The 14,528-nt window shown below is 40.8% G+C and overlaps 2 protein-coding genes across 4 annotated transcripts in view; both read right to left on the bottom strand.

Annotated features, from left to right (window-relative positions):
• Positions 1–4,107, bottom strand: part of actn2b (actinin, alpha 2b) — a 52,743-nt gene extending 48,636 nt beyond the window's left edge. Inside the window, exons 1-2 of the mRNA XM_062059097.1 lie at positions 4,092–4,107; positions 1,740–1,958 (exon numbers count right to left, since the gene is read on the bottom strand). Coding sequence (XP_061915081.1) covers positions 1,740–1,874 — 135 coding nt within the window. The 5' untranslated portion in view covers positions 1,875–1,958; positions 4,092–4,107. The remainder of the gene's footprint in view (positions 1–1,739; positions 1,959–4,091) is intronic.
• The window catches only part of LOC133657600 (prolyl 4-hydroxylase subunit alpha-1-like), a 28,447-nt gene continuing 17,383 nt past the window's right edge, over positions 3,465–14,528 (bottom strand). Inside the window, exons 9-16 of one of the 3 annotated variants that reach the window (XM_062059103.1) lie at positions 14,264–14,334; positions 13,893–13,958; positions 9,333–9,432; positions 7,495–7,548; positions 7,343–7,408; positions 7,200–7,268; positions 7,003–7,099; positions 3,465–4,268 (exon numbers count right to left, since the gene is read on the bottom strand). In XM_062059103.1, coding sequence (XP_061915087.1) covers positions 4,198–4,268; positions 7,003–7,099; positions 7,200–7,268; positions 7,343–7,408; positions 7,495–7,548; positions 9,333–9,432; positions 13,893–13,958; positions 14,264–14,334 — 594 coding nt within the window. In that variant the 3' untranslated portion in view covers positions 3,465–4,197. Of the gene's footprint in view, positions 4,269–7,002; positions 7,100–7,199; positions 7,269–7,342; positions 7,409–7,494; positions 7,549–9,332; positions 9,433–13,892; positions 13,964–14,263; positions 14,335–14,528 lie in introns of all 3 variants that reach the window. The other 2 variants (XM_062059102.1, XM_062059101.1) reach the window with 2 other exon arrangements.

Genomic DNA, 14,528 nt, shown 5'->3' with positions numbered 1-14,528 from the left:
TGTCCTAATTAGGTCCATTAGTTGTGTTGGATTAGGCAACTTTTCTGAAAATGTCCTAATTAGGTCCATTAGTTGTGTTGGATTAGGCAACTTTTCTGAAAATGTCCTAATTAGGTCCATTAGTCGTGTTGGATTAGGCAACTTTTCTGAAAATGTCCTAATTAGGTCCATTAGTCGTGTTGGATTAGGCAACTTTTCTGAAAATGTCCTAATTAGGTCCATTAGTTGTGTTGGATTAGGCAACTTTTCCGAAAATGTCCTAATTAGGTCCATTAGTTGTGTTGGATTAGGCAACTTTTCTGAAAATGTTCTAATTAGGTCCATTAGTTGTGTTGGATTAGGCAACTTTTCTGAAAATGTCCTAATTAGGTCCATTAGTTGTGTTGGCTTAGGCAACTTTTCTGAAAATGTCCTAATTAGGTCCATTAGTCGTGTTGGCTTAGGCAACTTTTCTGAAAATGTCCTAATTAGGTCCATTAGTCGTGTTGGATTAGGCAACTTTTCTGAAAATGTCCTAATTAGGTCCATTAGTCGTGTTGGATTAGGCAACTTTTCTGAAAATGTCCTAATTAGGTCCATTAGTTGTGTTGGATTAGGCAACTTTTCTGAAAATGTCCTAATTAGGTCCATTAGTTGTGTTGGTTTAGGCAACTTTTCTGAAAAAGTCCTAATTAGGTCCATTAGTTGTGTTGGATTAGGCAACTTTTCTGAAAATGTCCTAATTAGGTCCATTAGTTGTGTTGGATTAGGCAACTTTTCTGAAAATGTCCTAATTAGGTCCATTAGTTGTGTTGGATTAGGCAACTTTTCTGAAAATGTCCTAATTAGGTCCATTAGTCGTGTTGGATTAGGCAACTTTTCTGAAAATGTCCTAATTAGGTCCATTAGTTGTGTTGGCTTAGGCAACTTTTCTGAAAATGTCCTAATTAGGTCCATTAGTCGTGTTGGATTAGGCAACTTTTCTGAAAATGTCCTAATTAGGTCCATTAGTTGTGTTGGATTAGGCAACTTTTCTGAAAATGTCCTAATTAGGTCCATTAGTTGTGTTGGATTAGGCAATTTTTCTGAAAATGTCCTAATTAGGTCCATTAGTTGTGTTGGATTAGGCAACTTTTCTGAAAATGTCCTAATTAGGTCCATTAGTTGTGTTGGATTAGGCAACTTTTCTGAAAATGTCCTAATTAGGTCCATTAGTCGTGTTGGATTAGGCAACTTTTCTGAAAATGTCCTAATTAGGTCCATTAGTTGTGTTGGCTTAGGCAACTTTTCTGAAAATGTCCTAATTAGGTCCATTAGTTGTTTTGGATTAGGCAACTTTTCTGAAAATGTCCTAATTAGGTCCATTAGTTGTGTTGGCTTAGGCAACTGCTTGCATTTGTCATGACGCAGCATATTTTTTTTACAGAACGACATTAAATATGAACCATTATTTTGCATGCGTGAAGATTTTATTTTGGAGAGACTACCCGGACATGTCGCTGCTAGCTTCAATTTGCAACTCCATCAATCCATTTTTCTACCGCTTGTCCCTCGACTCGTTTCACTAATATACAACTTTTTAAACAATCAATTAAAGTGAATGAAAAAGCTTTTCTATGACTTTTCCGATGTTGTTTTTAAGAAAACAGCCGAAGATTTACATCTCAGTTTATGGCTAAGAAAATATAATATTCTCTCTACTTACTTTCCTCTGCCAACTATAATATTCTACTTTCCTGTGCCAAGTATAATCTTCTTACTTTTCTCTGCTGCTGCTCCCAGGCGGGGTCCAGCAGCATGTCCCGGTCCCACTCGTCCTCCTGGATCATGTAGTCCTCCTCGTCGTCCTGCAGGCCGTTGTTGTAGTGCAGCGTGCTCACCTTCATCGTCATCATCTTTGCTCTTCAGGTAAAAGTTGCAAGGTGTACACCTGCTGTCGCTCCTTCTTGTGCCCCGACCTGACTGACGTCTAAGTCTGCCTGCTGGGACGCGCTATCATTAGTAGGGCGTGGTCACGTGACCCACTCATGCGCGCGCACACACAGGGCTGCTGATCCAACCAGCTTTTAATGCATTTCTAAAAAACCAACAACAAAGTAGGGCTGCCATAATAAACACAAAAACATATTAGGGTCATATAAATACAGTCAAATTATTCCATTTGGTATTTAAAAGAAGCACCAAGGACACTTAAAAGCATTACAAGGAGTGTTGTGACTTTGACCTGGTTTACTGTAAGTGGATCAATGTATAAAGACAGGGGTCCCCAACTGTATGTGGGTCAATGTATAAAGACAGGGGTCCCCAACTGTAAGTGGGTCAATGTATAAAGACAGGGGTCCCCAACTGTAAGTGGGTCAATGTATAAAGACAGGGGTCCCCAACTGTAAGTGGGTCAATGTATAAAGACAGGGGTCCCCAACTGTAAGTGGGTCAATGTATAAAGACAGGGGTCCCCAACTGTATGTGGGTCAATGTATAAAGACAGGGGTCCCCAACTGTAAGTGGGTCAATGTATAAAGACAGGGGTCCCCAACTGTATGTGGGTCAATGTATAAAGACAGGGGTCCCCAACTGTAAGTGGGTCAATGTATAAAGACAGGGGTCCCCAACTGTATGTGGGTCAATGTATAAAGACAGGGGTCCCCAACTGTATGTGGGTCAATGTATGAAGACAGGGGTCCCCAACTGTAAGTGGGTCAATGTATAAAGACAGGGGTCCCCAACTGTATGTGGGTCAATGTATAAAGACAGGGCTCCCCAACTGTAAGTGGGTCAATGTATAAAGACAGGGGTCCCCAACTGTATGTGGGTCAATGTATAAAGACAGGGGTCCCCAACTGTATGTGGGTCAATGTATAAAGACAGGGGTCCCCAACTGTAAGTGGGTCAATGTATAAAGACAGGGGTCCCCAACCGCTAGACGCACACCTTTCATCTATTTTTGATACTGCTTTTCCTCACGAGCAAATCCCAGCTGCCTTGAGGAAAGATGGGCTGCAGGACACAATTTTGCATGTTTTGGCGTTTGAAAGGAACCCATTTTAATAACCATAATGTGTATGTCAATGTAAATATAGCTTATTTTATGATAATATACAATCCATGTATTTGAAAGTTGTCCAGTGTGTATATGAAGAGACAAACTATGCTAAAAGGAAAGACGTTCCCAGGCCAAAGAGGATAACGAGGAGAGCAGACAGCAGCTACTTGTCAGGAATCTAATTGAATGCTTTTTAATGCAACTTACAACCATTTTAATGTCCATGTCCTACTGCAGATCCTTATTCCATCCATCCATTTTCTACCGCTTGTCCCTTTTGGGATCGCAGGGGGTGCTGGAGCCTATCTCAGCTGCATTTGGGCGGAAGGCGGCGTACACCCTGGACAAGTCGCCACCTCATCGCAGCAGATGGTTATTATATCTAGTAAAAAAGCAAACCGTTGTCTGAATGGAGAAAATTGCAAGCATTTGACAACAACAATGTTGAAAAGTAGCCCAATGAAGCACACATGTAATCCTGCCATATATTAAAGATGCAAGTAAACATTTTAAACGCAATCATTACTATAATTTAACCTTTGTAATTGGAAGGTTAATAACTTAATTATAGGTAAACAAACAGAAATTAAATGGACTCTCGATATTTGTTGAAGTGCAGCTTTTACGGGTCGGGTGGTCTTTTTTGTTGCCATCTGCAATCGTAATCATTGTTTAATGCCTCTGGACATTATATTTAATGCCTCTGGACATTATATTTAATGCCTCTGGACATTATATTTAATGATTTTCAATGCCATTTAAGGCTTTTATTTTGGCTAAATCAATTGAATGACTTGAAACTTTTCAATGACCCGTGGGAACCCTGCTGTTGCTTCCAGGCATGCTAATATACCAAGTTCCTTAGCGCTGAAGATGCTGCCATTGGCACTACTAAAACAATTGCACGAGATGACTTTGTGATTACTCCAAGCTCGCCTCGCCCGTTTGACAGAGAGGAGTGGGCCTGTGGTTTGAAAAAGGTTGGGGACCTCTGCTTTACGCATGCAGTAATAAATGTGGCCGTGTGAAGTGTAAAGGTCCAAGAAGGAGTGAATGCCACAATGATTACCAGCAGGGAGTGAAAGAGGCACGCAAGAAAAAGGGGAGTGTTTGAGCTCGGGCATCCATTGTGATGGTCTGCAGGGTTCGAACCCGAGCTTGCTTTCTTGCTTTCATCAGTCAGTCTCATTTAGGCCACATGGTCGCCGCCACTCCTGGCCTCGTTCATGAATCCACTTGTTTGATACTAAAGGAAGACAAAAATCAGGTTGACACAAGGACGCACTAAAAGATCCAACACACGGTAATCTACTTCATATTTCCTTAAGTAGCGGCCATCTTTAATTGCCGGCAGCATCCTCCACTTGACACACAAAAATATACACCTTCTTGTTTTAATCTCAAGAAGAAAAAAACCAGGTAGTGACGTGATTACCTCAGTTTATAGATTGTTTACTTCATATTTGAAAGTGCCATAGTTTAGATCTTTGAAAAATAGACTTTCTGGAACAGATTTGATGGCGTACTCTGCTCACACCAGCACCTCCTAGCATAGGAACTTAACAAAAATGTTGCATAAAAACGAGTGTGGGCATTTCCTTTCTCGCCATTCACCAACTTTCGTCTATTTTGCTTCCCGTATTTTTGGGACTATAAAAGGTGCACTTAAAATCATTTCATTTCCTGAGAAATCGACAGTACGCCTCATAACCTTTTGCACCATGTACATGTTCTAATTCTGGCTGTGCTTACTGACTGATTTTATATGGTACAAGGTGTAATGATGAGTGTGACCAGTAGATGGCTGTCACACATAAGAGGTACATGTGGACAGCAGGTTGACGCCTGCTCAATAAATGACACTAGTAAGAACAGGTTAGCAAGCAACACCAACATTTTGATATTCTATTGAGAATATAGAACATTACATATGGCGCTCAAAAACCTGTCCGCACCGCTTGATGCAAGGCAGGACATTACGGCTACCATAGTCAGACGTACTGTGCTTCAACATACGAGTATTGTTATGGACCTCAAAACATTATCTGCAAAACCAACTTTTCCTACCAATTGGTGCCTGCTGATGTGTATTTGGAATCTGCATAGGTCTCGAAAAATTGTGTGCGTCCGCCATTGTTGTCCAAGCCGTAGTCAATAAGCTCCTTCTTTTTCTCTATCCTCTTGTTGTGGGGCATTCATCCTCCACTGTTGCCATTTCTAATACAAAGTAGCGTATAGTTCTTACTTATATCTGTCAGTAGACTCACTATGGAAGCGCTAAAAACTACCAATATAACAAAGATGTCGGGGAGAAGGCGCTGTCCAAGTGGAGGCACGTTAATAAGAATGGTCACAAAACGGCACATCCTGAAGGGGTTTGAAGATGGTCTGTAAAACATCGTCTATGCAACATATTGAGCAAAGAACCACCATTACATGTTATACGGACCCCAAGGAAGTCTTTTACATGGAGAAAAAAATCATAATATGACCCCTTTAATGCGACTTATAATCAAGTGCGCCACCCAGCCATCCATCTATTTTCTACCGCTTGTCCCTCTTGGGCCGCGCTGCACACGGGCAGAAGGCGTTGTACACCCTGAACAAGTCACCACCTCATCACAAATGTACAACATTCACACACTAGGGACCATTTAATGTTGCCAATCAAACTATCCCCAGGTGCATGTCTTTGGAGGTGGGAGGGGCCTATGCCCAGGTGCATGTCTTTGGAGGTGGGAGGGGCCTATCCCCAGGTGCATGTCTTTGGAGGTGGGAGGGGCCTATGCCCAGGTGCATGTCTTTGGAGGTGGGAGGGGCCTATGCCCAGGTGCATGTCTTTGGAGGTGGGGGGGGGCCTATCCCCAGGTGCATGTCTTTGGAGGTGGGAGGGGCCTATCCCCAGGTGCATGTCTTTGGAGGTGGGAGGGGCCTATGCCCAGGTGCATGTCTTTGGAGGTGGGAGGAAGTCGGAATACCCAGCCATGTGAATGAAAATTGCCACGGATAGTCAAGGATTGGCTGTGGACTTAGACTTAGAGAGGTGAGGGAACACATACACATTTCTCCTCCTCCCTGCCCCTTCCTGTCTCTGTCTGCCCTATAATTTGAAGACAGCAAGGTAAAATAATTTTGCTTTTTTAATTATTGTAGCAACATAGTTGTTAACATTTTTGAGCACACCAAAGTGACTTTTGTGTGTGCGTGAGCACTGACAGTTCAGCTTGCCATTGTTGTTGTATTATTGTGAAGCCATTGTTGACCTATTGCTCCTTTTGTTTGATATGAATAGTGTCTTCAAAGTGTGCATTCTTTTACTAAAATTGGAGGAACCAATTATTTATGTTTACATTTTTTCTTGTAGGTAATTATGCTTAACCATGCAAACATTTCCATTAATGAACCGTGTTCAAGAAACCAATTAAGTTCAAAAATCCAGGTTCCACTAGGACAGAAGTGTACAATTGAGTTTCCAGTACAATGAATGATTGCAAGGGGCTATTTGAAGAAGACATCCACATCTTAGCTATGTGTGCGTTATGTGCTACGCATTATACAAATAACTGTAATCTAAGATTAAAACCTTTAAAAGAAGATAAAGGCTGAAAATGGCTTTGGACACCCCTGGCTTAGCAAGTTTGAAATACTTTTTTACTCAAGCTACTGCACCTCCCCTAAAGTGTCTTTCACTTTTAAAAGGGCCAACTAAGAGTAACTGTTCTGTTGCTAACCAAAACAGCAGAAGCTACCGAGGCATGTAAACAGATTCCCTGTGAAATAGGAAGATAATATCATGCATGAAGAGGGATGGCATCTTTTCAGGCTTCCCAGTGGAATCTGTGTCTATCCATGTTTAAGTTCCTGGAAACTACATTTAGATTCTTCTGCATGATTGTTGTAATACACATGACTTTAACCAGGTGCTTAAAATCATGTGTACAAATAAAGTTTTATAGCTGAGGAAAAGTGCTATTTCTCACCCCACTTATTGCCCACCAACACAGGGCAAGCTGCATGCCGTGTGCTGTAGTCTCCCTCCCCGCTGGGGAAGAGATTGTACCAGAACACAGCAGTACCCTGCACAGAAGAAGAACAGTAGTCAGCTAACATGGCCCGAAGGAGCTCTTTGTCACACATGCACCATTGAACATTCAGTCAGTAACATGGTAATGGTGACCTTTTGAGGCCTAACTGATGCTCCCACATCTGGGAATACTGTGGCGCCACCTGCTGACACGTCACTCATCTGCAACACATGGCATGAGAGCAGACATGTTCATGTTCTGCCATGAAAAACAAAGGAAGAGGGACTTGACTCACATAGAAGAGCCACGTCGCGATGCGGTTGCCAGTTCCCAGCTCTTTAAACGCATCCGGCTCGTCTTTCTGTGGAAAGACAATGTGGTGTTTAGCTTTAGCATGTTGGCTTGAAAACATCCCAACGTGCAAGCATGTGAACCAGGTGGTCATACCCTGCCAAAGTCAAAGTGAGGCTCGTATTGGCCGCCGACGCCATAGTTTGCAACCTGTTGAGAGAAGTATTAGGTTTGGAGATACGAGCTCAAAGGCATGGCCACGTTTCTTCAGTAGTGTTGAATCCATGTTCACACTTGACAAGCTTAGATGATGTGATTGCAGCTTAGTACACCACTCGGATCATTTCTTTATTAACATATCATTTGACAAGGTGTAATTGATCCTGTTAAACTGCAAGCAGGTTAGATACAATTATTGAATACGATGACTAATTTAGTGTTAGTATCTGTAGTGGAACAGTTAGGCCCCGAAGTGAAAAAGGTTAAGAAGCGCTGGTGTAGAGCATACAATCAAATATAATAATTATTAATTATATTAATTGGAGCACTTACAGTCCTTTAAAAATTCCAAAGCAGTGCGACCCAGGACCTTTTCGGGTCCTTTTTTTGCTGTCGAAGATGACATCATGAAACTGAATTTTAATTTGAAAAGTTAGCGAGATGAAATATGGCCACGGGAGTTCTAAAAGAATTCATCTTAAAATTTGCATTGTCTGTTTTTTGCCAAGTGATTTTTAGCATGAGCTATACAGTTAGACGGCATTATAGGTCTGAGGTCCCTTATTGATTAACTTTATAATAGTCATTTTTAATATACTGTAAACCTGTTATTTTATCATTCTTTTTCCATAAAACCCATAACAAACTGTTTAATGGGGGTAGGGGTATTGCATATTTTGCTCTATGAAAATGTTGTGTTTTCTTTGACAAAAAGATCAACAAAAACTTGAATATCAACTGATAGATCGGAAGTTGATCTACACATTTAAGCATTTAAAGTAAAAAAAAATCAATATATGACTTAATTTGAACACTTTTATGAGTGGGACATATAAGGATCCATGGGTCTTATAATGTTGTTGTTTTTTGGTTGTTTGTATGTTGTTGTTTTTTATCTAAAATGGTCAATGCTCAAACAATTATTAGAAATAAAAATCAATATTATCTACAATTTTGGCCTATTTAAGGCTGCACACTTGATATCAAATATTTGACTTTTGAATTTGTTGTATATATTTTGGGGGGAAATATTGCACAAAAAAAAGTGTTTCCTTTGATAAAAGGGGCATAAAAAACATGGAAAACGTTATATCAACGGATAGATCTGAAGTTGATCTTTCATAAGTAAAAAAAATAATAATAATAATACATGACTTTAATTATTGAAACCCTTTCGGCGTGGCGAAGTTGGTAGAGTGGCCATGCCAGCAATCGGAGGGTTGCTGGTTACTGGGGTTCAATCCCCACCTTCTACCATCCTAGTCACGTCCGTTGTGTCCTTGGGCAAGACACTTCACCCTTGCTCCTGATGGCTGCTGGTTAGCGCCTTGCATGGCAGCTCCCGCCATCAGTGTGTGAATGTGTGTGTGAATGGGTGAATGTGGAAATAGTGTCAAAGCGCTTTGAGTACCTTGAAGGTAGAAAAGCGCTATACAAGTATAACCCATTTATCATTTATCATTTAACTAGAATGTCATTTGGCACCCTTCTATCGTTGTACATTTTTTGTATATTAGTACTAAATTGTACACACTGCAGCCCAGTAATTAGTCAGCAGAATTGTCAACAATGGGAATAAAATTGCTCCATTTTTCAAAACTCAAGGTTACAAAATGGTTTCTTTTGTTCACGGACAATGGCGGCATTTCAGCAGCTATCGCCATCACGCCTGCTCACTCCGCGGTGGACACAGGTTTGAACAGGTCCAAAAAATACTGTGGCCAGCTGAATTGAAGTGCTTGGTGTGTTAACATACTCTCCCCAGAACACTTTACCTGCAGTTCTTCTGCCGTGTCCATTTCCAAGCCTGTGAGATCCTCAATCCTCTGATTGATGGTTTGGACGACGGGATCTTCGTAGGCTGTGAGCCATGCACTGGAACACAACAGGGCTGCTTAGCAAAGCAGTCCATACATCATTACAAAGAAAAAGGCGTCATGCACGGACGAGCAGAAGCGCGAGGAAGAACTAGGCCCAAGATTCAGAATCTCCAATCAGCTGTGGTTACAGGGTTGGTTGGTGGTACTTCATCACACTTTTCTTTTCTCCAATTCAAATATTCCTGAAAAAGCTGCGCTTCTAGAGTGTGTGTGCACTGCAGTGGAAGACAACTCCTAAAGTGCGACACATTTGTCAAAACATGCATCCCTACTGTGTTGTTGCCTGTGCTATTGTTTGGGTGGGCCTTGAGTTGAACTACATACAAGATGAAAGGACTTGGAGCTGCTTAAAAACACCCTTAGTTTAAACATAATCCCACCAAATTTGGTAAACAACTTTAAGGGACTGACACGCACACGTGTGGACAATTTGAGCAAGACTGGTTGAAAAAGAGGACAACCATCAAGAAAATGTCTTTGTGACTTAAAGAGGACCTATAATGATTTTAATCCACGTCCAGATCATTTATATTTTGGTCCACAGTACTTTTATAACGCAGCTTTTTTTAGTCTGTCTGCTAGATGTTAAAATCTGGGGTGTTCCCACATAGCAAGTGAAACCATGCCCCATTCTCACCCCAAAAAGATCATGATTTATCCTTTGAAAATGTACATTGTTTAAATGTGGATTTTGAAGTCGTCACCGCAATTTTTTTTCCAGACACACAATAAACTTTATAAAGATTATACAGATTCACCCGGTCACAACATTAGGTACACCGTCACACTCTCCAATCGATTCAGACTGCATAAAAAAGCTGGGGGCCGCAGGTAGGGGGACAAAGGGGGCCAATTTTATAGCCAATTTCTGTCTCTTCGACTCCCTCTCCACTTCTAACAGCTCCAAATGCAAAAATCATAAAGAGTACAAACAATGTTTATTCTATTAGCTAACTTCCTTTATCCGAATAGCCATTTGTGATTTATAGCATGAAATAACAAATATCTTGCAGTCATGTTGTTTATGTTTACTAAAGGATTCAACTATTCATTGTCAAAATATAAAGAGTAGAAATAATGAACAAAATGTCAGCTTCTGTCTTGTTGTAAAACACCAATGAAGATGAAAAGTAGTATTTATACTGTAGCAAAAGTCATCACAATCATGTGTTCTTAAATGTGTATTCTACCTCTTCCATGTCGTTTTCATTTGGGCTTACATGCTAAACAACTCAAATGAAAGTTTTGAGCTATGTTTTTTTTTCAGACGCATATATTTGTCCAATTGTGGCCAAGTAGACGCATTGTGGGTTTCCTGGACGTGGTCTACATCGCTAAAAGAAACATCTAAGGAAGACAATCCCTCTGCCATCTTTCACTATTTTTGTTTTAATATATAAATCGCCCGCCTAAATATTCCCTTTTCTTCTCCGACTCTCTCGTCGTCATTTGGGATGTCTGTTGTGATGTCACTTCCTGGTTCCATGACCCGCCCTATCTTGCCTAAATTTAAAAAATTGTTTTTTTTTGTGTTTTTTTTCATAAAGAAATACAATCATGTGTTCTTACGGACTGTATCCCTGCAGACTGTATTGATCTGTATTGATATATAATATATATATATTGTGTTTTTTATGTTGATTTAATAAAAAATAAAAAAATAAATAAAATAAAAATAAAAATTTTAATTCTTCTGCGGCCCGGTACCAATCGGTCCGCGGCCCGGTGGTTGGGGACCACTGGTCTATATGGGCTGCAGTTGTAATACACTTTTCCACCACGTGTGGCAGTAATGACAATATCAAACAAAAAGAAGAAGTCTGGGCTAAAGTCAAAAAGAGGTTTCTTTAAGACTTAAAGGCCTACTGAAATGAATTTTTTTTATTTAGACGGGGATAGCAGATCTATTCTATGTGTCATACTTGATCATTTCGCGATATTTTTGCTGAAAGGATTTAGTATAGAACAACGACGATAAAGATCGCAACTTTTGGTATCTGATAAAAAAAGGCTTGCCCCTACCGGAAGTAGCGTGACGTAGTCAGTTGAACATATATGCAAAGTTCCCTATTGTTTACAATGATGGCCGCATGAAGTGAGAGAGATTCGGACCGAGAAAGCGACAATTTCCCCATTAATTTGAGCGAGGATGAAAGATTTGTGGATGAGTAAAGTGCAAGTGAAGGACTAGTGGGGAGTTGAAGCTATTCAGATAGGGAAGATGCTGTGAGAGCCGGGGGTGACCTGATATTCAGCTGGGAATGACTACAACAGTAAATAAACACAAGACATATATATACTCTATTAGCCACAACACAACCAGGCTTATATTTAATATGACACAAATTAATCCTGCATAAAAACACCTCAGTGTTTGTTATGCTAACTCCTAGCTCCTCTGCTAGCTCCTAGCTCCATAGAACGCGCCAATACAATTCAAACACCTGATCAACACACACAATCACTCAGCCCAAAAGACCGTTCACCTAACCCAAGGTTCATAAAGCTTATATATTTTTAAAAAGTTACGTACGTGACGCGCACATACGGTCAAGCTATCAAATGTTTAGCAGCCAAGGCTGCATACTCACGGTACCTGGTATTCAGCTGGGAATGACTAAAACAGTAAATAAACACAAGACATATATTTACTCTATTAGCCACAACACAACCAGGCTTATATTTAATATGACACAAATTAATCCTGCATAAAAACACCTACGTCTTTGTTATGCTAACTCCTAGCTCCTATGCTAGCTCCTAGCTCCATAGAACACGCCAATACAATTCAAACACCTGATCAACACACACAATCACTCAGCCCAAAAGACCGTTCACCTAACCCAAGGTTCATAAAACTTATATATTTTTAAAAAGTTACGTACATAAGCAGAAAAAAAGTTGCGCACATACGGTCAAGCGATCAAATGTTTAGAAGCCAAAGCTGCATACTCACGGTAGCACGTCTGCGTCTTTGTCATCCAAATCAAAGTAATCCTAGTAAGAGTCTGTGTTGTCCCAGTTCTCTACAGGCGTCTGTGTATCGAAGTCAAAAGTCCTCCTGGTTAGAGTCTCTGTTATGCGAGTTCTTCCATCTTGACTGCATCTTTCGGGAATGTAAACAAAGACGCGCCGGCTGTGTACTGTTGTTGCTGACTTCGTTCGAAAAATACGTCCGTTTCGCACCGACAACTTTCTTCTTTGCTTGCTCAGCTTCTTTCTCCATAATGCAATGAACATAATTGCAACAGATTCACGAACACAGATGTCCAGAATACTGTGGAATTATGAAATGAAAACAGAGCTTTTTCGTATTGGCTTCAATGTGGAAGGCATACCCGTGTTCCCCGGGCTACGTCACGCGCATACGTCATCCTCAGAGGCGCTTCGAACCGGAAGTTTAGCGGCAAATTTAAAATGTCACTTTATAAGTTAACCCGGCCGTATTGGCATGTGTTGCAATGTTAAGATTTCATCATTGATATATAAACTATCAGACTGCGTGGTCGGTAGTAGTGGCTTTCAGTAGGCCTTTAAGTGGGGAAAAACATTTTCATTTGCACTTGAATTTAGTTGTCAGTTTATTTAAGAAATACATATATATTTCATTATTTAATAGATATATCATTATTGTTTATCATTAGTTTAGTTAGAATGTATTAATTTTAGCACTACGTAAATGTATGTAAAAATAGACCCTTCTTTTGCGGTATATTTGATCAGTATTTATTTTTAGATTATAGATTTGAATTTTTTAGGTGTATCCTGTCAAACTGCTTAAGTAGGTTAAATATAGTTTTTCTGATATACTGATAATACTTGGGTGGGTCCCCAGCCCCTCTGTAGTGGAAAAGTTGGACCCCGAGGTCAAACCCCTGTCTGTGCTAGAGTGTCGTCAAATGTCACTTCCGCTGCAAACGTAAGAAGAAGGTAATGCATCGTCTGTATTTACTCTTAGAGACGTGGTGCTGATATTGAGAGCGACTGTGAAGTAAACATTAGCCAACAAATATGTTCCCTAATTTGTCTTCTTCAGTGAGTTTGTAAAGAGGTTAACATCTCCTCCTTCGAGCATAAAAGAAATGGAGACGTGAACTCCCTAAAATAAAATGTTTGCTTTTAAGTAGTTCTTCTAAAGAAATAGTGGATGAGTCACTTCCACAACAAAAAGACATTTCATAGGAAATAAATACAAGTGTCTTCCTGTGTTTGAATAAAGTGTCTGAGCACATTCAGACTGAAGCCTTGGAAGTTTCTGATATGGAAGCGTAGCAGCAGTTGTGTTGCAACGAGCAGTAGAAATTCATTCTCAGAAGTGCGACAGAGGAAAATATTTACCTCACTGGACCTGGAATACTCTCACAAGAAAGGCTTTGCAACGCTGCAGTCATAACCATAGAGGGAAACAGCTCAAAGTCTCAGATGAAGAGTTGGTTACACCCAGAGACCCCTTACCTCTTGGAGATTCTGTATTGGGCTGTGGTAAGCTTCCCGGTTTTGGGGTCATGCACCGTGGCTCGCCTTAACTACGGGAGTTCCCGCCGCGAAAGGACGTCAAGGTGGACGCAGAGGACAAAGAGTGTGAAGACAGGAGAGAGGGATGCAATACACATGCGGACAGGAAGAAGGGAGAGAGAGAGAGAGAGAGAGAGAGAGAAGAACACAATCACTTGATGTTGTTTCATTCATTGAAACTCCTCCTGGCTCACGAAAACAGCAACTATGTTAACATAAACTACAGCAGAAACAAAGAGGGGGAAGAGGAGAAGAGGAGGACAACACTCCCTCCGTCTGTGTCCATCTCTTCGGTCTTGATGGGAACCTACCTTTTACTGATCCTGTAGTGCGCCGTCTCCAGCACTCCCGTGGTGGGGTTGGAGATGGTGGCCCTGCGTAGCTGTGAAGCCAGGCATATGGTTTACCACACACATGCCAATGTGTGTGTCTGTTGGGCTTATCTAGCTAGCAACATCCCATACAGCCAGACTCACATCGTCAACATTTCACCATCACCTATTTCATTTGCTGCGACAACATTTTTAAATACTATAGTGTGGAACAGAAGCCTCAAAACGTGCAACCAAAACGGAC

Source organism: Entelurus aequoreus, linkage group LG09 (genome assembly GCF_033978785.1).
Source record: "Entelurus aequoreus isolate RoL-2023_Sb linkage group LG09, RoL_Eaeq_v1.1, whole genome shotgun sequence".
In the NCBI taxonomy this organism is placed as follows: Eukaryota; Metazoa; Chordata; class Actinopteri; order Syngnathiformes; family Syngnathidae; genus Entelurus; species Entelurus aequoreus.
This window is presented reverse-complemented; position numbering and strand designations above follow the sequence as displayed.